This window comes from Papaver somniferum, chromosome 10 (genome assembly GCF_003573695.1).
Source record: "Papaver somniferum cultivar HN1 chromosome 10, ASM357369v1, whole genome shotgun sequence".
Taxonomy (NCBI): domain Eukaryota; kingdom Viridiplantae; phylum Streptophyta; class Magnoliopsida; order Ranunculales; family Papaveraceae; genus Papaver; species Papaver somniferum.
In genome coordinates, this window is record NC_039367.1 from 108,472,192 (window position 1) to 108,500,175 (window position 27,984).

Genomic DNA, 27,984 nt, shown 5'->3' on the forward strand with positions numbered 1-27,984 from the left:
GTAGCTTTACTCTTGATACTACTGTGTGATGCACTTTTAAAGCAAACGCCCTACTACAATAATTTTGGAAATCTGCCCCAACGTTAAAAAAAATTGGAAAAATGCCCCACTGTTAGAAAAAGTTGTTAACTCCGCATGTGCGAGTTCCCACGTGTTGGAAAAAGACAAATATACCCCCTCTGCTTAGATGTTGCCACGTATGCTCATAATCCAACGGTTAAGATTAGGAATCTCATTGCACGCGAGTAGCATGTGACAACGGGACAAAAACACAGTTTTAACCCTCACCCTTTTATTATATTAGTCACTTTTCCTGCCGCCCCAGATTGCTCCACGTGACACTGTTTCTCCCACCAAACCGTCTTAATTAAAATCACTCAAATTGTGACACATGTCATTATCAGGAAACGGATGGTGATAGATTATGATAGATATAAAAGGTCTTCTTCTTTCCCAAATCGATTTTTACTCACTGTTACATATTGAAACACCAGAAATAAGTTGGATTTCAGTTTTAATTTTATAGATTAACGTTGTAGACAAATAGATAAGATTAGGGTTAGGATAAACATGTAACCACAACAGTTTACAAACAGAGAAAAAATATGTGTTCTTTTCATCTTGTCGATTGCTTGTCTTCATTGTTTTTCTGCAACAGAGGTTTAAGCCTTTCTGGGTGAGTTGATTCCTTTGACCGGTGGTTTAGGCTCTTTAGATAATCCAGCTTCGGCTGCCCTTTCAGATTTCTATCGCAATAAAATTGGATTAACGTTTGGCAGAACTCCTACCATTATGAAAAAATACTAACGCGGCTGCCTACGAACAACATGCAAGTCATTGATGTCAAATAGCAACCACATTTGCTAAGTTTAGAAAAGTTCATATGTTACAAATAATTGCATCAACACAAAATGAATGAACAGACCATAGTATTCGATATCCGAAAAGGGTGTTTTATGTGACATAAAGTAAAACATAATGACACTAACATGCCATGGGTTCATATTAAAGTCTAAAATGAGACACAATAGTCGTTTTCACATAATATGCATAAGGTAACCAAGAAATGTAAACCACTTACTTTTGGTATACAACGGGATATAAGAGCTCAATGGAACTTGAACTCTATATGAATAACAAGAATCACAACAACAGTCATGTCTTGTAATATTAAATGAATCAGTAAGCTAATGAAAGAAAATAAAACGATGAGCTGCAAGATACCGTAAAAGAAAATAATAAAAGGTTATGCAGCTGAAAATTAATCATGAAAGAGCGAGAGAAGACCTTTTGAACATCCCCAATTATGATTTCAATATCCTGTAAGACAGGTGCGTTATTCATCAACGCAAAGGAAAAACTATGTAGCTGTGAATGCCTAGGTGCACTTTTGACATCATAAACGGGTGAGTATGAGAATAGTAGTGTGTACCTAAATCATGTTGCTAAATATTAGCTACACGGTAGTAGGATTTCCACCCTAGCTTTACTAAACTAAGTTCATCTGGTTCCCTATGGTTCCATATCTATCCATATTATAAAAAGAAGTGTTGTATGTGTATCCTGTCAAATCTGACCATCGATTTCGTCATCTGGCGGGGGATCGATTGTTGGGCGAGGGATATTTTCGATCGTTGGATGCCCCGGGTTTCCCGATGTTGTCACGGTCCCAATTGTAATTGTAGTTGTGTTTCCGTAAATATCGCTGTGTCCTAATTCTGATACTAAGAATATCTATAAAATATTTTCCCTTTTATGATTATTCATCCGTCATATCTATAGGGTTTCATTACGTTAGAAAAAATCCAAAGAATATTATTTAGAAACCATCCAAAGAATATTTTCCTTGCTGGAATCTAACCTTGATTTACTAATTAAATTAGCTACCTTCGTTATTTAGATAGCTATAGCTTGCATTCCATGATACGTACGTGTGTAGTAAAACGAACTGTTTAATAGACATGTTGTATTGGAATGGGTATTTTAGGCTTCTAACCAATGGTGGTTCGCTACAGGACATGGTGAGCGAGTTTCCAAATATCTGACATAAGATGAATGACCTTCAAGCATCCCAAACCTCTGATTCCAGAAAACCATGGCACTGATAATCCCAAATGACCTTCAAGCATCCCAAACCTCTAATTCCAGAAAACCATGGCACTGATAATCCCAAACCTCTAACCCAATTTAACAAATTTCATTGCTCTCTTGAAAATCAACTTAGGTTTGTCGTGAATATACTAATTTAATTAAAAATGGACAACCTAAGTTCCGTGTATAACTTGATTAAAAATGGATAACCTTGGTGCCAAATATTAATTTCCAAAGAAACTAAGGGGTCGACAGTTGGGCTTATGGTCCTGGTTACTTGATCCGATCAACAAAATACAGGAATTTTCAAAAGAGACCACAGGGTTTGGTCCCGGATAATTTGACCCAATCAACAAGATACTAGAATTTGTGAAAGGGACCCTAGATGCCAACTAGAATTTGTGAAAGGGACCCTAGATGCCGACTAATTTGACCTGACCAACAAGATACAGGAATTTGCGTAAGGGACTACCTGACCAATAAATTACTGGAATTTGCGTAAGAGACCACGATAAGGGAATTTGGGTAAGGGACCAAGGTACCCGACCAATAATATACGGGAACTGATTAGACACGACCAACAAAACAACAGAAACACAAGTCCTAGATCGTTCGTAATGGTTGGGGTCGTAAGTCCCGACTATTATGACCCGACTAACTAAACAATATTATAACCCGGCTGGTTTAGTACAGGTTAAAGAATACAAACCGGCCAATTTACTTTAAAAATTCGATAGAGGTTGAGCCCCGGCCATAGGCCGGGATGATACCTAGTATTCTAATAAATTCCTCTTCATTCTCACATTGATAATTCATCTTATCAAACAGTTGAATATACCTATCACCTCTACTACCAGCAGTTACGTCAACAAATTATATAGGTTTATACTTCTCGTTCCCATCGACCACAGTAACTACAAAATCCCTATGGACCCTAGTCCTGATATACATACACAATTCAATACAAACATTTCAGGATCCCAATTTCTTAACCAATTTCAGAAACATAATTTTAAACAAGTCAACTAACCCCCAAATTAAAAACAATTACATGATTATGAACATGTTAAAATCTCCAATTTCAGTACAATTCACAATACAATTTTCATTTTAAATATATAAACTCACAAATTTTAAACAAAAAGAAAAAGAAAATCCCCAGATTTACATACAATTCATGTTAATTCACAATCCCGAATTTGGATTTCAACATACAAAATCTAAATCACAGAAAAAAGCATAAAACCCCCAACTTTTATGTAAACCCTAAAACTATAATTTCTTCCATTTACGAATTAACATCATGCAATTCAAACAAAATAAAGCATTGGGTTCCATTTTATTACCTGTTTCGACGATCGAATTAACCATAATCGTCATCTTCTTCAATTTTCTTCGTTTGCAACTATTTCTTCATCATTTTTTCGAGCTTTTAATCACTGAAACAGTAAAGTGGTCGAATCTTAATCATGAACAGTTAATATTAACATCAAAATCTATCTGAAATCACCATCTTACTTAATCTTCTCCCTTTCTTTCTCTTCTCTCGACTGTTTTTTTTCTTCTTCAGATCCAGAAAACGAAAATGAAAAATGTTCGAGAGAAAAGGTGAATTTAGGGCATAATTCACACATATGGGTTACTCACATGTGGGAGCTGACACATCTAACCATAAGGTGAGGCACGTATCTTGTACGGTGATAAATCTCACCATAAAATCATGTACGTCAGATTAAGAACGTACGTGGCAGGATCTTAGTGATGGGGGTATTTCTGTCTTTTTCGGGCACGTGGGAAGTCACACATGTGGAGTTAACAGCTATTTCTAATAGTGGGGCATTTTTCCAACACTTTTCAACGTTGGGGCAGATTTCCAAGATTGCAGTCCATTTTGGGGCATTTTTCCAATTTCCCTTTGTTTAATCTATTGTTCGTTTTATCTAATTTAGCCAAATTTGACGGAAACATGATGGAACCATGTCTTAGTAAAATTGATTTATAGGCGAGAAGTAGGTGAATTGTTTCTTTCACTGATTTGTGATAGCTCTAGTTACCTATTTGTAAGAAATATGGAACATACATACAAAAAGCACATTACATGTTAAGTCAGTACACATATTCTTAAGCTTAAGACAAAAAAAGGCAGGGGCATTTTCTCTATTTCCCTAACTTTTTCATTTCCATCATTCTGGTGGAATTTACTTAAAGTGACAGGAATTTATAATCATATGAGTATCTCCTGCTTCAGAACTCAGTTATATGGGTACAATTTTGTTATACGACAGAATTGGTTCTGTCTAGAAAGATACTTAACTAGCCGGCTCCATGAACATGGAATAGATGACCATGTGAGTAGGCATTAATACTTTTCGAGTTTCAAGGGAAAGAAAATAACTTCACATGATAGAACGAAGGATGAATGATTATGCCAGAATTCTGCAGGGAGATTTTATTTGGTTTGCTTTTTTCCATGGTACATTATTTGTTGGAAAAAAGAAATTTAATAGAAAATTGCAGGTGAAACGAATACGAAACTGAATGTCATCACCTGTTTCATGATTAGAGCTTAGTGGTGTCTTTTTGTTGGTTCAATGGAACGTTAGATTTTTTCATCTTGATTTCATGATTTAATTATCACTTACCTATATGCTTCTGAAAATATCTGTAGTAGTAATAGTTGTGGTCATGCATGTAGTGTGTTACTGCAGAGAAAATTGAGAATAGTAAATCATTACCTCGGCAGGTTCTCTCAATGAGGTCGTCGAGTTCTGTCTTGATAGCACGGTAAAGTCGTTTCCAGTTCTCGATAGCCTCTTCTCGAAGTAATTGTTCTTCTCTCATGTGCTTCATCATCAGGTAGTTATAACTAGCTTCCATATGCTACCATTCCTTTCCTTTATGTTTTTCTTCATCAACGGTAATATTATGTTGATCATAATTAATGCTATTGTTCTCCGTTAAACCTTTGGATTCTTCCATCTTTTTCTTCCGACTCTTTTTTCAACTTTTTAATTTCTTCCCTCAATCTTTTTCTCTCATATTTCCATCCAGTTTGTTTCCCTCAAATGATCTAACTTGTTGCTCATGAACTTCACTTCACTTTCCTTTCCTCTCTTCCTTCTTATTTCACTCATATCCTCTTCCAAGAGTATTATCTTTTCTGTTAAAGCTCTTACTAAAGTCTGTCTGCGTGGTTTTTTTCTCCTTGCTTGTTTGTTCAAGCTACAACCCATGGTACAGTTAGAGAAGTAGGTTGGTGGTTGTCAGTTTAAATGAGAAAAAAAAAGAATATTGTAATGTTGAATTCGATAGAAAAGAAGGTTAGGTTGAGTAAGTTGTTATTCCGTCTCCTTGGCTTGCACAAATAGCAGTAGTAGCTTTACTCTTGATACTACTGTGTGATGCACTTTTAAAGCAAACGCCCTACTACAATAATTTTGGAAATCTGCCCCAACGTTAAAAAAAATTGGAAAAATGCCCCACTGTTAGAAAAGTTGTTAACTCCGCATGTGCGAGTTCCCACGTGTTGGAAAAAGACAAATATACCCCCTCTGCTTAGATGTTGCCACGTATGCTCATAATCCAACGGTTAAGATTAGGAATCTCATTGCACGTGAGTAGCATGTGACAACGGGACAAAAACACAGTTTTAACCCTCACCCTTTTATTATATTAGTCACTTTTCCTGCCGCCCCAGATTGCTCCACGTGACACTGTTTCTCCCACCAAACCGTCTTAATTAAAATCACTCAAATTGTGACACATGTCATTATCAGGAAACGGATGGTGATAGATTATGATAGATATAAAAGGTCTTCTTCTTTCCCAAATCGATTTTTACTCACTGTTACATATTGAAACACCAGAAATAAGTTGGATTTCAGTTTTAATTTTATAGATTAACGTTGTAGACAAATAGATAAGATTAGGGTTAGGATAAACATGTAACCACAACAGTTTACAAACAGAGAAAAAATATGTGTTCTTTTCATCTTGTCGATTGCTTGTCTTCATTGTTTTTCTGCAACAGAGGTTTAAGCCTTTCTGGGTGAGTTGATTCCTTTGACCGGTGGTTTAGGCTCTTTAGATAATCCAGCTTCGGCTGCCCTTTCAGATTTCTATCGCAATAAAATTGGATTAACGTTTGGCAGAACTCCTACCATTATGAAAAAATACTAACGCGGCTGCCTACGAACAACATGCAAGTCATTGATGTCAAATAGCAACCACATTTGCTAAGTTTAGAAAAGTTCATATGTTACAAATAATTGCATCAACACAAAATGAATGAACAGACCATAGTATTCGATATCCGAAAAGGGTGTTTTATGTGACATAAAGTAAAACATAATGACACTAACATGCCATGGGTTCATATTAAAGTCTAAAATGAGACACAATAGTCGTTTTCACATAATATGCATAAGGTAACCAAGAAATGTAAACCACTTACTTTTGGTATACAACGGGATATAAGAGCTCAATGGAACTTGAACTCTATATGAATAACAAGAATCACAACAACAGTCATGTCTTGTAATATTAAATGAATCAGTAAGCTAATGAAAGAAAATAAAACGATGAGCTGCAAGATACCGTAAAAGAAAATAATAAAAGGTTATGTAGCTGAAAATTAATCATGAAAGAGAGAGAAGACCTTTTGAACATCCCCAATTATGATTTCAATATCCTGTAAGACAGGTGCGTTATTCATCAACGCAAAGGAAAAACTATGTAGCTGTGAATGCCTAGGTGCACTTTTGACATCATAAACGGGTGAGTATGAGAATAGTAGTGTGTACCTAAATCATGTTGCTAAATATTAGCTACACGGTAGTAGGATTTCCACCCTAGCTTTACTAAACTAAGTTCATCTGGTTCCCTATGGTTCCATATCTATCCATATTATAAAAAAAAGTGTTGTATGTGTAGCCTGTCAAATCTGACCATCGATTTCGTCATCTGGCGGGGGATCGATTGTTGGGCGAGGGATATTTTCGATCGTTGGATGCCCCGGGTTTCCCGATGTTGTCACGGTCCCAATTGTAATTGTAGTTGTGTTTCCGTAAATATCGCTGTGTCCTAATTCTGATACTAAGAAGATCTATAAAATATTTTCCCTTTTATGATAATTCATCCGTCATATCTATAGGGTTTCATTACGTTAGAAAAAATCCAAAGAATATTATTTAGAAACCATCCAAAGAATATTTTCCTTGCTGGAATCTAACCTTGATTTACTAATTAAATTAGCTACCTTCGTTATTTAGATAGCTATAGCTTGCATTCCATGATACGTACGTGTGTAGTAAAACGAACTGTTTAATAGACATGTTGTATTGGAATGGGTATTTTAGGCTTCTAACCAATGGTGGTTCGCTACAGGACATGGTGAGCGAGTTTCCAAATATCTGACATAAGATGAATGACCTTCAAGCATCCCAAACCTCTAATTCCATATCTATAGGGTTACTCACATGTGGGAGCTGACACATCTAACCATAAGGTGAGGCACGTGTCTTATACGGTGATACATCTCACCATAAAATCATGTACGTCAGATTAAGAACGTACGTGGCAGATTCTTAGTGATGGGGGTATTTCTGTCTTTTTCGGGCACGTGGGAAGTCACACATGTGGAGTTAACATCTATTTCTAACAGTGGGGAATTTTTCCAACACTTTTTAACGTTGGGGCAGATTTCCAAGATTGCAGTCCATTTTGGGGCATTTTCTCAATTTTCCCTTGTTTAATCCATTGTTCGTTTTATCCAATTTAACCAAATTTGACGGAAACATGATGAAATCATGTCTTAGTAAAATTGATTTATAGACGAGAAGTAGGTGAATTGTTTTTTTCACTGATTTGTGATAGCTCTAGTTTACCTATTTGTAAGAAATGTGGAACATACATACAAAAAGCACACTACATGTTAAGTCAGTTCACTCATTGTTAAGCTTAAGACAAAAAAAGGCAGTTGCATTTTTTCTATTTCCCTTACGGCTCGTTCGTTTCAAGTTTTTCAAATATCAGGAATTGGATTTTTGGGTAATCCAATTCCTAGAATTGGATTCCAGGAAATGGATTCCTTGGTATAAGAAAATATGTTCGGTTGGGGTTATTGGATTACAATGTAATTCAAATCTATCATATTACTTAAATATCCTTGAAAATTTTAATATATGACTAAAATTCAAAAATTTAAGAATTCAAAATTTCAAAACAAATTTAAACAATTTGACAATTACTCCTCCACAATCTAACTGGCAACCAAATTCTAATACACAACTAAAATTCATATTCAAATTCAAAAATTTAAGAATTCAAAATTTCAAAACAGATTTAAGATCACTATTCTTCTTCCACAATGTTACTGACAACCAACTTGTGTATAATACCTCCCTAACAAGAGCACAATAAACATACCAAGAGCTTCCCTTTTCCACTACTCTACTTGAGTATTCTATTCTTCACATAGTGAGCCCTCTTTCCTTCGTCCATCCAGAAAAACATTTTGGTATTTGTAGTCGAATCAAGTATAATCGATGCAGCATCCATCACATTATCATCATTAAGACCATCAATTTTCTGCATCTCCTCAAACAACTGCTTGTTGGTGTCTGATTCTTGAGCCAATGTACTACGAATCGCTTCAAAATGTGAAAGAGTGCCTGATACAAACTTGCTGAAATAATTAGCCATCAAATTAAGACCATTCGAATCACCACTTGATTCACCGGATCCAATATCCAAAGAAGATGATCTAACCCTTTTCCTTCTCCTACCTTTATCATTGCTATTATTGGCTTCGTCCACTGATCCAGACTGGTTACTTTGTTCATGCTCTGTTTCTTGTTCTGTTTCGTTCTCCCTTTCTTGTTCATCTTCTTTATCTATGTCTTCTAACTCTTCAGCTAAAGACGCAGGTCCTTTACCATTTGCTCTATCTTCAGCAAATATTTCAACCAATGCGTCCAAATGAGGAAAAACTTTCCCATACACTCCCTTTATACTCGGATGAGACTGCAAAATCCACAAACAAAAAAATTTCAGTCCAAAAAACAAGAAAAATGAACTGGAACTTCACAAATTTCAGTCGAAAAAAACAAAAGTGTAAGCTCCAGGTAATTCCTATAACACTTCTATGTTTATTTTCTTCTGCAATTCTAAGACATCAACCCCGTACTACTTGTATGACCTGATACTGATACCAATACCAAACCAAGGATAAAACTACATGATTAAGAGAACAAACTGACTAAACAGAAAGGAATATATTTAATAATGGTTTGAAATTACCATAGCCCATTCATCAAATAAATTCTTCTCACACACAAGCTTATTGTTGACATAATCCCATTCAAAACCACTGCCAGCATTTAGCATTTCGTTGATTGCCATTGAATGCTTCTTCAGGGTCTTGATTCTAGAATCAATGTTGGTAGTACTTAACCCGGAATTGGGTAGTTTCTCAGCTAATTTATGTTCAATCACTTTCAAATAGCCAGATTTGAATCATGTATCACTTTTCCACTTGCCATCGAGCGCAAGTTCCGTCAAAACATCAACCAATATGTCATCTTCAGCTTGTACCCAATTCCAATGAGGTGCCATTACTTGCCTGTTTACAACCAAGTTCCATCAAGATAATTTCAAAAATAGTTTAACATCAAATAAAACAAGGAATAAAAGAACACAAATTAATTGTTATTAATAGACATTTATACCTGTTGATGACGAGAATGATACATTTCATTATCAACTACTACAGACTTCTGTCTAGGAATAGTAATTCCAGAAAGCCATAAAGGAGGAAAACTGCATTTCATTTCTATAAGTAATCACATGCTCCAATGTTCTACCACCATCTAAATTTTTGTAGAGCAGTAAAAACAGTAATCATTGCTACATATAAACCCACATAGATACTAAGATAGAGATAAAAAATCAACCATTTGCAAAAATAAATCTGAAATAAACCATTTGACAAAATTATACCATTCGAAGATAAGTAATAAACCTTGTTCTTGTAACAGTACAGTACAAATGAAAGTGATAAAAAATGTAAAATAATACAGGAAAATGATGAAATCATTTAACTAACTATGCGCCTACGTCTACGTGCAGTCCATCTTTCCCACATTTGATCTGCCAACTCCTTTCTCTGAACATCCCAATAATTCGAGGAATCAACATGTTCGATCATTCGACTTTCTTGAGGAGAAACCAAATTAATTGGTCCATCTTCATATTCATCTTCCGGTAAAAATTCATCCATCGGCATTTCTCTCCTAATAAGGTTATGTATCAAACAACAAGTCATGATAAAACGACAATGTATGTTCACAGGATACCATGAGGGAACCCTAAGTATTTCCCATCTCATTTTCAACAATCCAAAAACTCTTTCAATAACATTCCTAGCCCTACAATGTTTCATATTGAATAACTCTTCAGCTGTCCTGGGTTCTAGACGATCTCTCCCCCATTCCTTCAAATGATAACGTTGACCTCTAAAGGGAGCAAGAAATCCTCCACTATTTGGATAACCGGCATCGACAAGGTAATAGTAACCTAAAAAAGTAAGCATGTAAAAAACTATCATTATCTTAATAAAAAACATGAAAAACACTCGCTAATCCGCAGATTCAAGTTATAATACTCTAACAAACTTACCATGTGGAACTTTTAAGCCATTTTTTTTGTAAATGGCTTCCCTAAGAACACGAGAATCGGCAGCTGATCCTTCCCATCCAGTATATACATATATAACCTCCAAATCTTGAGAACATACACCTAAGACATTGGTAGCAATTTCTCTTTTCCTTGTACGATACCTAGGCTTGTCTGATGTAGCAACGTGGACACTAATATGTGTTCCATCTAATGCCCCTAGGAAGTTCTAAAGGTAAACAAGGTCGTGTTAATAGTTCATTATAGATACGAAAAACCAAGCGTTAATATTCATTACAGATAAGGTTAACAAGGTTTTAATATTTCATTAGAGATAATATCATACCTTAAAGCAATTCCATCTTTGGTCAACTGAACTTGTAGCGACTGTTACCGGTTCTTTTAACAACTCTCCTTGAAGCCTAATAACTCCTTTCAACACCGTGTTCACATGTCTACTAATCGTATCTCCTGATCGGTTGAATTGAAAACCCACAACTCTATTCTTATGGTGATGCGCAATTACATATAAAAATTTCGCCACCATTTCTTCGACATCACAATTTCTATTATCTTCTAATCCACTAGTGGTGCGCAGCTTATGACAAAGAACTCTAAAAGTGCATCTATCGAGATGAAGTTGGGATTTACATTTGGTGTCACTTTTGTATACCAAATCTTCCATCACCCACAATCGTACCATAGTTAATTCAAAACGATCATTGGCTCTCAACACACAGCTTTGCTGACGGGAGACATATGAATAGAAATAAATGTAAAATAAAGTTACTGCATCCAACGTTGTTCGGATATCGTCTGTCATCATTTCAAGTTTTCTTTTTTTGGTCAAGACTAGAGGTGCCATACTGGAAGTGGGTCTGAATTTGAAAAGCATAAGAACAAAATGGTCAACCATACATGATTATAGAGAGACAGATAATAAAACTAAACGTGTTGCCATTTTTAACCTACTTGTTACTGTTAGAGAAGATTATTATTCTGCAAATTACTGCGGACCCAGTAATTCATTGAAGTCCCATCACACCACTTGAAAACACAAGATCTCAAAAATAGAAACAATAAAAAATCATACAGCCACAGGGTGACTCAATATAGGCCTCAAATCAAATCTCAAAAGTTTTTCAGGACAAAACAAGCATAATCTAAGTTATAAGTGATTATGGATTGTAAAATCATTCTCATTCAAGTAGGGAAGCATTGTCCTCAATGGCAAAATAAAATTTGATATTTTGAAGCAAGATAGTCTGAAGCAAATAGCATGACAAAAAAATTATGCCAAACCACAATGAGAGAAAAATGCAAAAACAAACTCTAAGTTAGTCTGTGTAAGCTAAAGCCAACTGCGAAATGAACCACCACCAAAGATACAGTTTTCTCTTCCTCAACACCTGATCAAAACCAAAACAAGATACAGCTTAATGAACACAAATTCCTCCAAAGCCTATAGATGGATTCTCGTACACACTTTGCTTAGGCCTATTTTCAGAAGTTATTCTCCAAATAAAGTGATTAAGGAAAAGTTCCAAAACAAGGTAAAAAATATACTAGTTTTCACATAAAAATGGTTAAAAGTTAAAAAGAATTGGAAAGTGTTATTTTCCCAACTGAAAAGGTTCCAACCAAAGCTAAGTTTTCACAAAATTCAGTACTAACAAAATGGTTAAACTCACATTAAAACTATCAACCAGTCATTCCCCAACGAGATGTTACCGTGTTTGAATGGTGAGTCAAATTTAAGAAATTGGAATCACAAAAACCAACTATCCGCTAACCAGAATACGGAGAACAAAATGAAATCGGATATCTAGAAACAGCAAAATGAGTTCCCCCCACAAAGAACATACCCAGTTGCTTAGCATTTCCTATTATAAATAGCTTTCTATCTCTTGCACCAAATTTTGTTATACATCTTTCCCTGATCATATGAGAAGACATAGAACAACCCCAATTACAACAACTACAATTATGCAGGGTACTACTACTAACAAACACAACAATCAAGAGATAGTGAAAAGATGATTTCATGGATTAATCATAAACCCAACACACTACACATGCATAAGCTAATTTTATCATAAAACCAACACTCAAATCATACTAAAAAATTACCGAAATCAATTAAATGAAATTGGTGAACAAATCATATCTTGAAAGTTCTTAATAATTGAATCAAAGGGAAAAGCTGATAATACTGTAGTTGATTGAGTCGGGAGAAGAAGAAATTGATATTGTTGAAAATGAAAATTACAGTTCTTGTGGAAGAGATTATTGTTCCTGAGTTGATGACCGATTATCACAAAGCCGCAAATCCAATTGAGATGATAATTGGTCGTTTAATTAATAACTCCTGCAACAAAATAAAAAGAAATCAAAACCCTAAAAACAAACTAAATGAGCAGTTAAAAATGAAAAGGAAATTACATACAGATAAAAGATGAAAGACATACATACCAGAAGTTAAAACCCTAACCTAATCATCGTAGATCTCAATCTCTCGTTCTTCAGTGGTTTTATTCTTCTTATCTCTCGATTACGAAGAAATGGTTAGAAATGAAAATTGAAAAACAGATCGAGATTTGGTTTTCAGATGGACAGTTTGGTAATTTAAGCTCAATTCCCCTTGTTTTCTCCGGAAACGAATTCTTTTCCACCCACCCAGCGCTACAATGGAATAGAGCTGATAGGAGGGAATCGGATTCCTTAGGAATCCAATTCTGGAAATTTTATGGCTGTTCGGTTCAAGGAAATTGGGCTTATTCCCTTGGAATCCAATTCATGGGCTCCCAATTACCCGAAACGAACACGCTATTAACTTTTTCATTTCCATCATTCTGGTGGGATTTACTTAAAGTGACAGGAATTTATAATCATATGAGTATCTCCTACTTCGGAACTCAGTTATATGAGTACAATTTTGTTACACGACATAATTGGTTCTGTCTTGAGAGATACTTAACTAGACGGCTCCATGAACATGGAAAAGATGACCATGTGAGTAGGCATTAATACTTTTCGAGTTTCAACTGAAAGAAAATAACTTTACATGATAGAACGAAGGATGAACGATTATGCCAGAATTATGCAGGGAGATTTTATTTGGTTTGCTTTTTTCCATGGTACATTATTTGTTGGAAAAAAGAAATTTGATAGAAAAGTGCAGGTGAAACGAATATGAAACTGAATGTCATCACCTATTTCATGATTAGAGCTTAGTGGTGCCTGTTTGTTGGTTCAATGGAACGTTAGGTTTTTTCATCTTGATTTCATGATTTAATTATCACTTACCTATATGCTTCTGAAAATATCTGTAGTAGTAATAGTTGTGGTCATGCATGTAGTGTGTTACTGCAGAGATAATTGAGAATAGTAAACCTCGGCAGGTTCTCTCAATGAGGTCGTCGAGTTCTTTCTTGATAGCAAGGTAAAGTCATTTCCGTTTCTCGATAGCCTCTTCTCGACATAATTGTTCTTCTCTCATGTGCTCCATCATCAGGTAGTTATAACTAGCTTCCATATGCTGCCATTCCTTTCCTTTATGTTTTTCTTCATCAACGGTAATATTATGCTGATCATAATTAATGCTATTGTTCTCCGTTAAACCTTTGGATTCTTCCATCTTTTTCTTCCGACTCTTTTTTCAACTTTTTAATTTCTTCCCTCAATCTTTTTCTCTCATATTTCCATCCAGTTTGTTTCACCTCAAATGCTCTAACTTGTTGCTCATGAACTTCACTTCACTTTCCCTTCCTCTTTTCCTTCTTATTTCACTCATATCCTCTTCCAAGAGTATTATCTTTTCTGTTAAAGCTCTTACTAAAGTCTGTCTGCGTGGTTTTTTTTCTCCTTGCTTGTTTGTTCAAGCTACAGCCCATGATACAGTTAGAGAAGTAGGTTGGTGGTTGTCAGTTTAAATGAGAAAAAAAAGAATATTGTAATGTTGAATTCAATAGAAGAGAAGGTTAGGTTGAGTAAGTTGTTATTTAGTCTCCTTGGCTTGCACAAATAGTAGTAGTAGCTTCACTCTTGATACTACTATGTGATGCACTTTTAAAGAAAACGCCCTACTACAACAATTTTGGAAATCTGTCCCAACGTTAAAAAAAATTGGAAAAATGCCCCACTGTTAGAAAAAGCTGTTAACTCCGCATGTGCGAGTTCCCACGTGTTGGAAAAAGACAAATATACACCCTCTGCTTAGATGTTGCCACGTATGCTCATAATCCAACGGTTAAGATTAGGAATCTCATTGCACGTGAGTAGCATGTGACAACGGGACAAAAACACAGTTTTAACCCTCACCCTTTTATTATATTAGTCACTTTTCCTGCCGCCCCAGATTGCTCCACGTGACACTGTTTCTCCCATCAAACCGTCTGTAATTAAAACCACTCAAATCGTGACACATGTCATTATCAGGAAACAGATGGTGATAGATTATGATAGATATAAAAGGTCTTCTTCCCCAAATCGATTTTTACTCACTGTTACATATTGAAACACCATAAATAAGTTGGATTTTAGTTTTAATTTTATAGATTAATGTTGTAGACAAACAAATAAGATATGGGTTAGGATAAACATGTAACCACAACAGTTTACAAACAGAGAAAAAATATGTGTTCTTTTCATCTTGTCGATTGCTTGTCTTCATTGTTTTTCTGCAACAGAGGTTTAAGCCTTTCTGGGTGAGTTGATTCCTTTGACCGGTGGATTAGGCTCTTTAGATAATGCAGCTTCGGCTGCCCTTTCAGACTTTTATCGCAATAAAATTGGATTAACTTTGGCAGAACTCCTACCATTATGAAAAAATACTAACGTGGCTGCCTACGAACAAGATGCAAGTCATTGATGTCAAATAGCAACCACATTTGCAAAGTTTAGAAAAGTTCATATGTTACAAATAATTGCATCAACACAAAATGAATGAACAGACCATAATATTCGATATCCGAAAAGGGTGTTTTATGTGACACAAAGTTAAACATAATGACACTAACATGCCATGGGTTCATATTAAAGTCTAAAATGAGATACAATAGTCGTGACTATACTAATTTAATTAAAAACGGACAACCTAAGTTCCGCATATAACTTGATTAAAAATGGATAACCTTGGTGCCAGATATTAATTTGCAAAGAAATAAAGGGGTCGACAGTTGGGCTTATGGTCCTGGTTAATTTGATCCTGACCAACAAGATACGGGAATTTGCGTGAGGGACCACAGCCGGGACTGTAAGCCCCGACTGATTTTACCTGACTAATAAATAACTGGAATTTGCGTAAGGGACCACGATAAGGGAATATGGGTAAGGGACCAACGTACCCGACCAATAATATACGGGAATTTGTATAAGAGACCACGGCCGGGGTCGTAAGGCCCTGGCTGATTAGACAAGTCCCAGATCGTTCGTAATGGTTGGGGTCGTAAATCCCGACTATTATGACCCGACTAACTAAAAAATATTATAACCCGGCTGGTTTAGTACAGGTTAAAGAATACAAACCGGCCAATTTACTTTAAAAATTCGATAGAGGTTGAGCGGCCGGGATGATAACTAGTATTCTAATAAATTCCTCTTCATTCTCACATTGATAATTCATCTTATCAAACAGTTGAATATACCTATCACCTCTACTACCAGCAGTTACGTCAACAAATTATATAGGTTTATACTTCTCGTTCCCATCGATCACAGTAACTACAAAATCCCTATGGGCCCTAGTCCTGATATACATACACAATTCAATACAAACATTTCAGGATCCCAATTTCTTAACCAATTTCAGAAACATAATTCTAAACAAGTCAACTAACCCCCGAATTAAAAACAATTACACGATTATGAACATGTTAAAACCTCCAATTTCATTACAATTCACAATACAATTTTCATTTTAAATATGTGTACACATATATCTCACTATCAGACACGTGTATATAAAAAGATACGTGGAAAGCATGCAGGCCAAGACATCAAAACATGATGCGCTGCGAAACACCAAATAAACCCCGAGGAGTTACTTTATCTCATCTCCAAAAGAAGCTAAGATCAACGGTGGAGAGAAAGTTAGCTGACACGGACGTGACAGGGGCAGAAGACACTTGTCTGACACGAGCAGACCTCAACTACCCCATTAAACACTCTGAGCAGTGTACGTGTCGATCAACCTGTGGAACGAGCGAGGATGTCTGCGGGATCAAGGGGCAAACGCAGACCTCTGCGTGATAGACGCAAGACACAAGAAGATAAGGTTCCAACGGCCTTCAGAGATGGGTCCCACATTCTAACCTTATAAATACCCCGTCTCCACCAAGAGGAAGGGGATCGGAAAAATCAGGAAGGGAAGGAGAGAGAGAGATTGCAAGTGTAAGTTAATCTTTAGAAGAGAGAAACATGTAAACCCAAAAGTCATTCGACTACTCGTGTAACCGTGAAGAATATAGTAAAACAACAAACCCGTGGACGTAGGCCTTAGTGCTGAACCACGTAAACCTGGTCTTGTTTACATTTCAGCACTTTATATTTAACCCCATGGATCTTTACTTATACGTTTTGCTTTCTGTTTTTACTATATCCCGTGCGCAAACGCCTCGCATGGAGTTGTTAGATGAGGCTATGATAAACCCGAAGGTTTTGAGCCAAGGAATCAACACTAGGATATCATCATCACAAAATCTCTAGATTACGATGATTGGTTGTGAGCATTCGGATGCCTTCGTGATTTGTGTGTTCACAATTTGGCGCTAGAAACAGGGACTTCGTCCCGGTAAAAGATTTATCTTGTCCTGTGATTTCATTTTAAATTGGCATATGATTGCTCTGATTTATCAGCTCGGACCGTATAGATCATTTGTTAACTGTATTGTATTCAAAAACCCACCTTTATCTTCGATAAGATTTATTGTTTTAATCCGTGGATTTACGATTTTCTTTAGATCTCGTGCGAACCCGTCTCTGGGGGGTTTTCGTAGTTTTTATACTTGTAAGGATCTCCTTTAATAAAACTTTAACCCGTGTATTGTAACTTGTGTGTATTAATCCTCTCCTGGAAGAAGTATTTCGCCAACTAACCCGATTCACGCGGATATTCCCGTTTTTTGTTTGAAATCCTTGTGCAGAAAGAACGTATTGTGAGTAGTAAAGAAGGCGAGTTTCTGCGAGATTTCATTGTCGACAAAAGGACCGTGATGGAAAAGACGCAGGAAGCAGGAAAATCCAAAGCTTTGTCAAAAGAAACACCCAGGACAACCCCGGTCATCACCCGAAGCAAGCAGAAAGGAGACAAAGCTAAAATGACCAGTCAAAGGCAAGATACTGCGGAAATCACTTCACCTATGAACGCTAATTCAGTTGCAGCGGCGGCTCTCAGAGCAGCGGCGACAAAGTACGGTGCGGCTGCGGTAGTCCCGAAGGCTGCAGAGGCTAGCAATACTTGCGCCATGAATCAACTTAATCAACCAAGAGAAAGGGTGGATGAATCCAGAACATTCCAACCCGTGCACCTTCAACTTTTGGAATGCCACCAACAAATGATCAAAATCAAACCATACCGGCGGCTCTAGCACCGCAGAGGGGCACTCACCCCATTTGGAAATGCCAGCAACCGAAGCTGAACCCTGCCACCTTTAGTGCAGACCGTAGAGGAAGGCGGCACCATGGCGTAGGCACGCGCTGGGACTCCCAATCAGGGGTCCAACCAATCACATCGACTGATGGCTGAGCTTGAGGAACTGAAGAAGAGCCAGCAGGTTTACGCAGATGTGTAGCCCTGTTGGCCAGAGAAAATCAAGATTTAAAGGAGCGGATTGCTCTAAGCACGAAGACCAGCCAACAACTTGATGAAGCAAACTCCAAAGCACCAGAGCCAAACCGAGACTGTAGAGTCGTCATAGCGGCTAATGAAGACGCGACAAGGGGAAGTAGCGTATCCGACCCGGATTATGACGACGGAGAGTCAGACGGTAACGAGCAGAAGAATTTAGGGCACCACCGCGCGATGGAAGAGCTACGAGATGAGATGATGGCCGAGATCAGGCAATTAAAAAAAACAAGGGGGGGGAGGTTAGAAGAGGTCATGAGAGAAGCTAACTCACGCCCTTAACTCATCGCTTGGCCAACACCCCTATTCCACTGAAATGCCCTGTCCCAACGTTCGAATGCTATGATGGATCCAGCGACCCTGCTGCACATATTCGGTACTACAACCGTGTCTTAGCTAGATGGGGTCAGAACGACGCCGTACTCTGCAGATACTTCCCGTCAAGCCTGAAGGGATCGGCGTTATCATGGTTCGATAATCTGCCACCAAACTCCATCCACTCATACGACCAACTCGCAGAGAAATTCTTAAGAACGTACATGTACAACAAGACTGTAAACACCGGAATGGATAAGCTCTTTTCACTAGCGATTGGCTACAAGGAAACCACGAGGGAGTACACTAACAGATGGCACAAGATCTGCCAAGCCATAGGGAGCGTGGACCCAGTGGTAAGCATCAATTGCTACAAATGGGGATTAGACCGAATGAGTCCCCTATTTGTTGAAATTCATGGGAGCGTGCCTAAGACAGAGGGAGATCTTCGAATAATTATCGAAAAGCACGCTCGACTTGAAGAAATTCAACGGGAAAACCCGAGGGCATATCCGCAGAGTCTCACCGCACCAATTCAGCGGAACAAACCAATGGGGCCAAAAGGAGTTGCTCAGGGAGAGACCTCACGAAGATAGGAAGGAACGAAGGGATGAACGAAGAACAGGTGACCGAAAATTCGAAGATCAAGTTTACACGAAACTCAACGCTAGCTATGCTCGTATCCTACGAGAGATCAAAGGGAGGGAAAACTTGGAGTGGCCATGGTCTAAGGGAAAGCAGCCCCCGAGATCCGAGAAGTCTAAAGATTACTGTGAATATCATTGTTTCAACGGACACCAGACCGAAAAGTGCAAGAACCTTAAAATAATGATCCAAAAATTAATTGATGCGGGAGAGCTCAAACATTACGTACGAAAGGATGTTACCGAGGATAGATCCAAGCGAACCAAACCAGTCCAACTTCCGGAAGGAAACCGAACAATCAACACCATCTCGTGTTCTGAAGCCACAGGCCCTCACTTACAGCGCAGATAGGAAAGAGGTTACGGAAGCAATTCGAAGACCGCTGCGAATTATATAAGGTCGATGGGATAGTGGTGGACGAACACGAAGAATGGATGGAATCTCCTATCATCTTCGATGCCGAGGATATCGAAGAAGATATGGAAGACCATAACGATCCCTTGGTCCTAACACTACCAGTAGCTGGATGTAACCTCAAAAAGATCCTCATAGACGGGGGAAGCTCCGTAAACGTCCTATTTTACGATGCATTCAAACGGATGAAGCTCCATGATGAACAGTTAATGACCTCTTATCACACCATCTACGGATTCAATGGAGCAGCCACGAAGCCCTTGGGAGACATCGTGTTGCAGGTTAACGCAGGGCCCATGAAACTGGAAACCCGATTCAGTGTGGTGGACACCCCTTCCCCCTACAACGCTATTATTGGACGAAAATGGATACATAACTCAAAGGAGTTGCGGCAACATACCACCAATATCTCAGATTTCCAACACCTGAGGGAGTAATGGAAATCAAGGGAGATCGGTCACTACGAGAGTGCCAGGCCACTCAGGATCATATCAACAACGAGCAAGAAGAGCAGCGAAAAATCCGAAGAGTAAAAAATCAAGAAACCGCGAAAGAGAAGGCCATAGACCTGTTCCTCAAGGAAACTACAGGGAAGGGCTTGACGAAAGATGATAATGTCCTAAGCACAGAACAAGTACTTCAACAACCAGCGAAGAACAGAAACACGCTAAATAGCAATTAAAGAACGTCCCAGTCCTCGGAAACCCGAAGCCTGTGTTCACACCAGTGGAGCCCGTAAAGAAATCAACATAGGAACGGAAGAAAACCCGAAGATGATCAAAATCGGGACCATAATGGACGAAGGAAGGGAACATTCCTTAACCAAATTACTTAAGGAATACGCGGATGTGTTCGCCTGGAAGCTAGGAGATATGCCGGGGATTGACCCAAAAGTAATCCAACAAGCTACGCATCAAACCGGGCACGCCCCCGTTCAGGCAGAAAATACGAAAAGTAGCTCCAGAGTATCATGAGGCAGTAGAAACAGAACTTCGGAAACTACTAGACGCAGGATTTATCAAGGAAGTCAAGTATCCTACCTGGATCTCCAACATGGTCATTGTTCCTAAGAAAAATGGAGGGGTTAGAATATGCATCGACTTTACTAATCTCAACAAGGCATGTCCAAAGGACAGCTATCCCCTGCCGAGCATAGACCAGCTGGTAGAAGCAGTAGAAGGATATGAAGAACTGTCATTCATGGATGGACATTCTGGCTACAACCAAGTAGCCCTGGCAGAAGAAGATCAGCCACACACAGCGTTCTACACCCCACATGGCCTTTATTGCTACACTAGAATGCCTTCGGACTTCGAAACGCAGGGGCAACATACCAAAGGATGGTCGATGCTATCTTCAAGCCATGGATTGGAGGAACCTAGAAGTCTACGTTGACGACATGCTCGTCAAAAGCAAGCTGCGTAAAGATCACCACCAGGACCTGAGGAATATCTTCGAAGCAATGAGAAACATCACATGAAAGTGAATCCGGAGAAATGTACTTTCGGTGTCACCTCGGGGAATTCCTCGGGTATCTGGTAACAAAAAGGGGCATCGAGGTAGACCCAGCAAAGATTCAAGCCATAGTAGAGATGCCGTCCCCAAAGAATTTAAAGGAAGTACAGAAACTCAATGGATCATAGCAGCGTTGGGCAGATTTATTGCCCGGTCTCGGACAAATGCAAACATTTCTTCAATATTCTCAAAAAAGGGAGCAGGTTCGAATGGACCGTTGAATGCGAGGAAGCATTCCAAAAAATCAAAGAACACCTAGCCTCAATCCCGATCCTGCAGAAGCCAGATCCTGACGAGGTTTTGGCACTGTACATAGCAGCAACAGAGACGCAGTCAGCGGTATTGGTCAAAACCAATACAAAGATAGAACAACCTATCTATTACGTCAGCAAGACCCTCAATTCTGCGGAAAGAACTATACTAAGATTGAACACTCATCCTCGCATTGGTATGGGCTACCAAAAACTGAGAACCTACTTCCTAACTCACCTCGTCAGGGTCCCATGCAAAGCACCATTGGAAGCAGTCCTCAAAAGCACGGGAAAAGTGGGCCGAATAGCCAAATGGAACACCCATCTGGACCAATTCAACATCATTCATGAAATTCAACATTCTCGGAAGTCCCAAGTTCTGGCGGATTTCTTAGCAGACCTCCCCCTTGACAACGACGAAGAGATTAAGGGAATACCAGAAGCCGAGGAAGAAAACAAGGATCCAATGGATATCCTCGAACCTGCGAGTCAAAGACAATGGGAAGTCTTCGTCGACGGATCCAAAAATAAGGAAGGAGCAGGAATAGGCATTGTCATTATCACCCCAACGGAGAAAGGATTATACAGGCACTTAGTTGGAATTCAAAGAGCATACCAACAACATTGTTGAATACGAAGCTGTCGTACATGCCCTCCGTATAATAATAGAGATGGGGGTAACCGATGTAAGGCTGACAAGTGATTCGCAGCTTGTCATACGGCAAATAGGGCTCGAGTATAATGTGTACGATGACACCCTCTCAGCTTACATGGCCTTGGTCCAAACATTGGCATCACAAATCCCGAACATTAAGTTCCGGCACTTATGCAGAAGGGACCTCAGGCACGCGGATGCCCTAGCATATATATCATCCATGCTGAGGGATAAAAATGTCGAAGCTATTAAAATAGCAAGGGTATACGAGCCTTCGATTGCATCTCAATTCTCCTTCGCTACCAATCAAGATACAGTGGAAGAAAATATCGAAGACCAGGTAGGAGAAGACATCCATAATGACTTTGACGAAGAGATATCCTGTCAAGAGCAAATCAAGACGAAGACTTCAGCAACGAAGATGACTGGAGAGTGACGATCCATGCCTTTCTCGAAAAGGAAGCTTACCTGCGGATCAGAAACAAGCTAGGAAGATACTCTCCAAAGTAGGAAGATATGATCTTCGGGATGGGGTCCTGTACAAGAAATCCTTCCTTGGACCATTACTACGTTGCTTGTCCCGGAAAGAGGGGCATCGAATTCTAAATGATATCCATTATGGTGACGCGGGGAATCATAGCGGCATGAGATCACTAGCTGACAAAGCAAAAACGCAAGGATATTACTGGCCGACAATGATACAGGATGCCGCGAGGATGTCCCGACGTGTGAAGAATGTCAGCGCTTCGCAAAAAGATCCACGCGCCGCGACAATGTTAAACTCCGTCGATAGCCCGTGGCCATTTGCAAAATGGGGCGTAGACATCGTCGGGCCTTTCATCGAAGGATCAGGGAAAAGACGATTTTTGATAGTAGCCACGGACTACTTCAGTAAATGGGTGGAGGCTAAGGCCTTGGCCAGGATCAGAGCGGATGTGTTTACTTTCATATTCCAGAACATCATTTGCAGATTGGTATACCCGCTGAAATTGTATCTGATAATGGCAAGCAATTACAGGGGAAAAATATAGACATGCTCTTCGATACTTTCAAAATAAGAAAGAACAAGTCCACCCCCATATACCCTCAAAGCAACGGACAAGCGGAAGCTACCAACAAGACCCTCGCCCTTATACTCAAAAAACAATTAGACGAGCATAAGGGAAGATGGTGCGAACAACTGCACAATGTGTTATGGGCATACAGGACAACACGAAGATCCGCCACCGGGGAATCCCCGTTTCTTCTAACTTATGGAGCTGAAGCAGTCATCCCTACGGAAATCCTCATGCCAACCACGAAGACCGAAGCTTGGGAGAAAAACCTCACAACAGATATGATGTTAGAAAGGTTGGACGACTTGGAAGGAAGAAGGGAAGCAGCATTACAAAAGATGGAAAATTATCAACGAAGACTAGCAAGGGAGTACAACAAAAAGGTAAAGCTCGGAATTTTGAGGGGCAGTATGTGTTGAGAACAATCCCACGGTATCAGCAAGAAAAGAAATGGGGAAAATTAGCACCTACGTGGGGAGGACCTTTTATAATACACGACGTTGCGGGTAACGGTTCCTACTACCTTCGTAATCTAAAAGGCGAGGTCCTCCGGCATCCTTGGAATGCTAAGTGGCTCAAACCATACTTCCCATAGGAGCAACGCAGACTTGAATCTGCTTGGAGTGTACCAGAAGAAGAAGGGAGCCTGACCGCTCCACATGTTTCTATCTCTGGAAGAGGAATTGCAGGCCTCAACCTATCAATCAAACAAGCTTTCAAATTATCAAGTCACGGAATCTATCGACAATATTGGGGAAAGTAGTTAATCTACAATCTCTCAGGGCTCCCCCATCAGTGTCCATAAGTGTAAGACCAGGGGGAAGGCACCCAGCAGAAAGAGATACCCAACCAATCTTAAGGCAACGGGTCGACGGAATGGGTGTGTAAATATTTTAATCCCATATCCTAGAACGTTGCCCGGCCCCCACCGTCTGGGAATCCTCTGGCCCAGGATTCGCCAGCGGGGTGACAGGTCTCAAGACGATCACGAAGGTACCTTCCTTCAGTATCGCACCCAAACACTTAAAAACTTTGTTTTGTTTTTTCACAAATGCTTAAAATAAAAACAAACCAACATTGCAGGTATATCAAGAAAAGGATCCATTTCATAAAGGATGATTACAAAAAGTGAAAGGCCAATTCAAGGATACACATCAAAAAATATTCCTTTTACAGGATATAGCAAAAAATATTCTTGTTACATGATTACAAAAAGGGAAGGATAATGATGCCGCGGTCTCTACAAAATGCTGCGGTCTCTACCTAGATGATGCCGCCCATCGGCAGGATTGTTCCGAAGACTTGAAGGGACGCTCCCACCAGAAGAGGGTCCCGAGGAGCCAGGCAAGGCAGAAGGAACTGGACGACGAGGATAGTTCTTCACGAGACCATGCTCGTTCTTTAGGCCAAGTTCTATCCTCTCCAGCATCTTGTTCGTCTCCTCAGCCAATTGACAACGAGCCTTGTGCTTAATAACTGTTGTCCGCTGTTGGGCTTGGGATAATAACGAAGATAGCCGATTCACTTCTCTAGAAGCAGCACCAACGGCCTCCTCGCGGGTTGCCGCTAAATTCTTGAAATGATTGGTCTGTTCTTCCTGCTGCGCTAAGGAAGATTGAGCCTTTTCAAGTTTTTCATTTGTGACGCGAAGGTGTCCCTCGAGCTCTGAAAAAGACAACACCACGGAGTTAGCGCAGAAAAAACACGGTCACACTCGATGAAATAGGTTATACCTTCGACACAAGCCGAAGCCTCTTCATACTCATTAACAACCGCATCTCGCGCTTCATCAAGATGGTCATATTCCGCGGATAATTTCTTATAGTCTAGTTGAAGGTTGGTGAGAGTAAATTGACAGGCATCTAATTCTACCTGCTTCATCGATCCATGTGACGAAGGTGGTCGACCTCTTTATTTATCTCTGAGACCCCTTTGCTAAGTCTGTACATACACACTTCAAGATTCCTCTCAGACTCAGCCTGACGAGCTACTTCGGCACGGGACGCGGCAAGGCATTGCTGAGAGCGAGACTTCGGCACGGGCATCATCTCTTTCTCTGACAAGACAGAGCATACTATCCTTAACCCTGAAAGAGGAATGGATCGAGCCTTCTGTAATTCTTCTTCCAGCAGCTGAATCCTAGACTCCAGCAAGGAAGTACGCTCACGGGCTTCCCGCAGACTATCACGTGTCCACAGCAGTGTGCCATTAAATAAAGCACGATCATGGTTGTACAGATTTTGCATGTCGACCATCTGAACATGCCTGCGCGCCATACCTCAGCCCGAGCATCCCATTTCTTGGCTTCATTCTTAATTTTCTCAACAAGATCTTAATACGAGATTTTTGCCGAGCTCTTTCGTTTCGAAGCCATATCAGCTCGGGGACGCCACCCACTGGAGATAGGGTGGGGAGACTCAGACAGAACAACTAAGAAATAGAGGAATGACGACATACTGCGAGGGAAAAAGAACCAAACCTGTGAAAGTTGAAACTTGGCGCGAGTTTGCTCTAACTCAGCGCGAACAGCAACAAGCTCGGAACGAAGACCGGCCTCTGCTTCACCCAGCTTTCTTTCTCCTTGAGGCTTTTCTTCAGCTCTTCTATTTCCACCTCAGCCGCAGATAATTCCTTTTCTCTGTGACGAAGCTTAGCCTCGAGCTTCAGAGATTTCGCTTTGAAGAACTGATACAGCACGTGGTTACAATGCTCACTCCTCATCATCTACACATCAAGACGACAAACATTATTTCACCGAAGCATTCGATCGTCACGAAGAAGTATGTACGAAAATTTACCTCCAAGACACGCTGCTGCGGAAAGCCATATTGATACCCGTCGGCGATGGCCATCATATCTGCAACGGAAGTAGGAGGCTCCGGCACAAGGGTAGCTTCGGGAACACTCAAATTTTTTCCCCAGGCTTCAGACACCCGCGCCTTGGAAGACATCTCCATCATGCGACGGGTATACGCAGTAGATTCCTTTTCCCCAGCAACAACAGGGGCGGGATGAGGGACAAATAGAAGATTCTTTTCCTTGAACCAATCCATTATGGCGTCCTCACCCTCAGACGTCGGCGACTGTGGAAGATTACCAGCAGGCGCATAAATGACCGACTTCCCCTTCTCTGACAAGGCCCCTTCAGCACAAATGTCGGCACCTACATGCGCAGCATGCTCCTCCGCGCCACCATCTTCAACAGTAGCGTCTCCATTACCATCACCACCAAGAACATCCCAATTAGCATTGGGGTAAAGTAAAGAGAAGTCCTCAGGAAAATCGAGGACATCGTCAAAGAACTCCCCTGTGGAGTACATCCGATCAAAAGAAAATTCTTGAGAGGTGGGAAGGGTATCCGCGACATCACCAGCAGGGACAGAAATGTCACCCATAACACCGTCATCAGCCAACACGGCTTTGTTTCTCCCTTCATCACCATCATGACCCACGAAGATCTCTTCTTCGACATTGATAGGGGAAGTACCAGTACGTTCCTCCCCATTTGTAATCTCCTCATCCTCAGCAAACTCTTCGTTCACTGGACTAGTAACTTCTTCATGGGCCTCACCCTCGCCCATCACAATGGTAGAAGACTGCTTCGGCTTAATCTTTTTCTTCTTCAACACCTGAAAACCAACACACCACAAAAATAATTATTTTTCCCGAACAGTTGAATTTCTAAAAGAGGAGAAGCGCAGCTAGAATCCGCGTACCTGAGCAGTTGAGGTACTCTTCGGTGGAAGTATAGCACCAGAACCTTCCTCCTCGTCTCCCTCTACGACGTCAAGGGCATAAGGAAAATTCATACCCGCAAAGTTCAAACGCCAGGGACAGAAATCCCCATAACGAGCAGGAGGAGACTCGCGTGGCTTGCTACTCTCGGTAGGCCGCCAACCGCGGGGACCAGGAATCCAACCGTAAGCCCATGGACCAACTATTTCGATAACGGTAGCGTGCCACTCGTAGTCATGGTCGCGCTTGATCCTCTCGCGCGCTGGGAAAAGTCTCCGATGACTGGACCCCTCCGTGCCAGGAACATACTTCATCTTGGCATCGCTGACCTCATTTAACAGACGAATCTCGCCCCGAGGAGCAGCGAGATTCCGAAGGCTGACACTCCACGGCTTGCGGTTCCTACTATTGACGTAATCACCGAAGGAGTTATTGAAATTCTCAGGAGTATACCATTCCTTTTCCGCGGGATTGGGAACGTAGCAAGTCATTGACGTCTCCCCCTTACTCCGCAGATAGCACTCCTTCAGGGCGCGGAGATAATTCCCCGATAGTTGGGATACGGAACGGCTGTGAGTATTGGTGGAAGAGCCTTCACGACTAGCAAGCACGTCATAGTAGAAGGAATCACCTGATTTGTACAACGGCAGCATAAGACCAGCTTCGAACGCTCCAACCGTCGTCAACAAATGAAATTCATCGAACTCATACTTTGAGATAAGCTCATAAGTAATATCATCCTCAGGGGCATAGAAACGAACCTCGAAGGCTTGAAGCTCATGCTTTTCCTTG

General features: G+C 40.1%; 2 protein-coding genes across 2 annotated transcripts; both read right to left on the reverse strand.

Moving 5' to 3' along the window:
- Positions 1-8,541: 8,541 nt before the first annotated feature.
- Positions 8,542-9,920, reverse strand: LOC113316069 (uncharacterized protein At2g29880-like). The gene is made up of 4 exons (XM_026564301.1): positions 9,841-9,920; positions 9,630-9,712; positions 9,391-9,566; positions 8,542-9,114 (listed from the first exon to the last, which is right to left on the reverse strand). The coding sequence occupies exons 1-4, from the start codon at positions 9,918-9,920 to the stop codon at positions 8,542-8,544; spliced, it is 912 nt and encodes a 303-aa protein (XP_026420086.1).
- A 266-nt stretch (positions 9,921-10,186) lies between these two features.
- On the reverse strand, positions 10,187-11,311 carry LOC113316070 (protein ALP1-like). Its single transcript, XM_026564302.1, has 3 exons — positions 11,111-11,311; positions 10,768-10,993; positions 10,187-10,665 (listed from the first exon to the last, which is right to left on the reverse strand). The coding sequence occupies exons 1-3, from the start codon at positions 11,309-11,311 to the stop codon at positions 10,187-10,189; spliced, it is 906 nt and encodes a 301-aa protein (XP_026420087.1).
- Between the last annotated feature and the right edge of the window lie 16,673 nt (positions 11,312-27,984).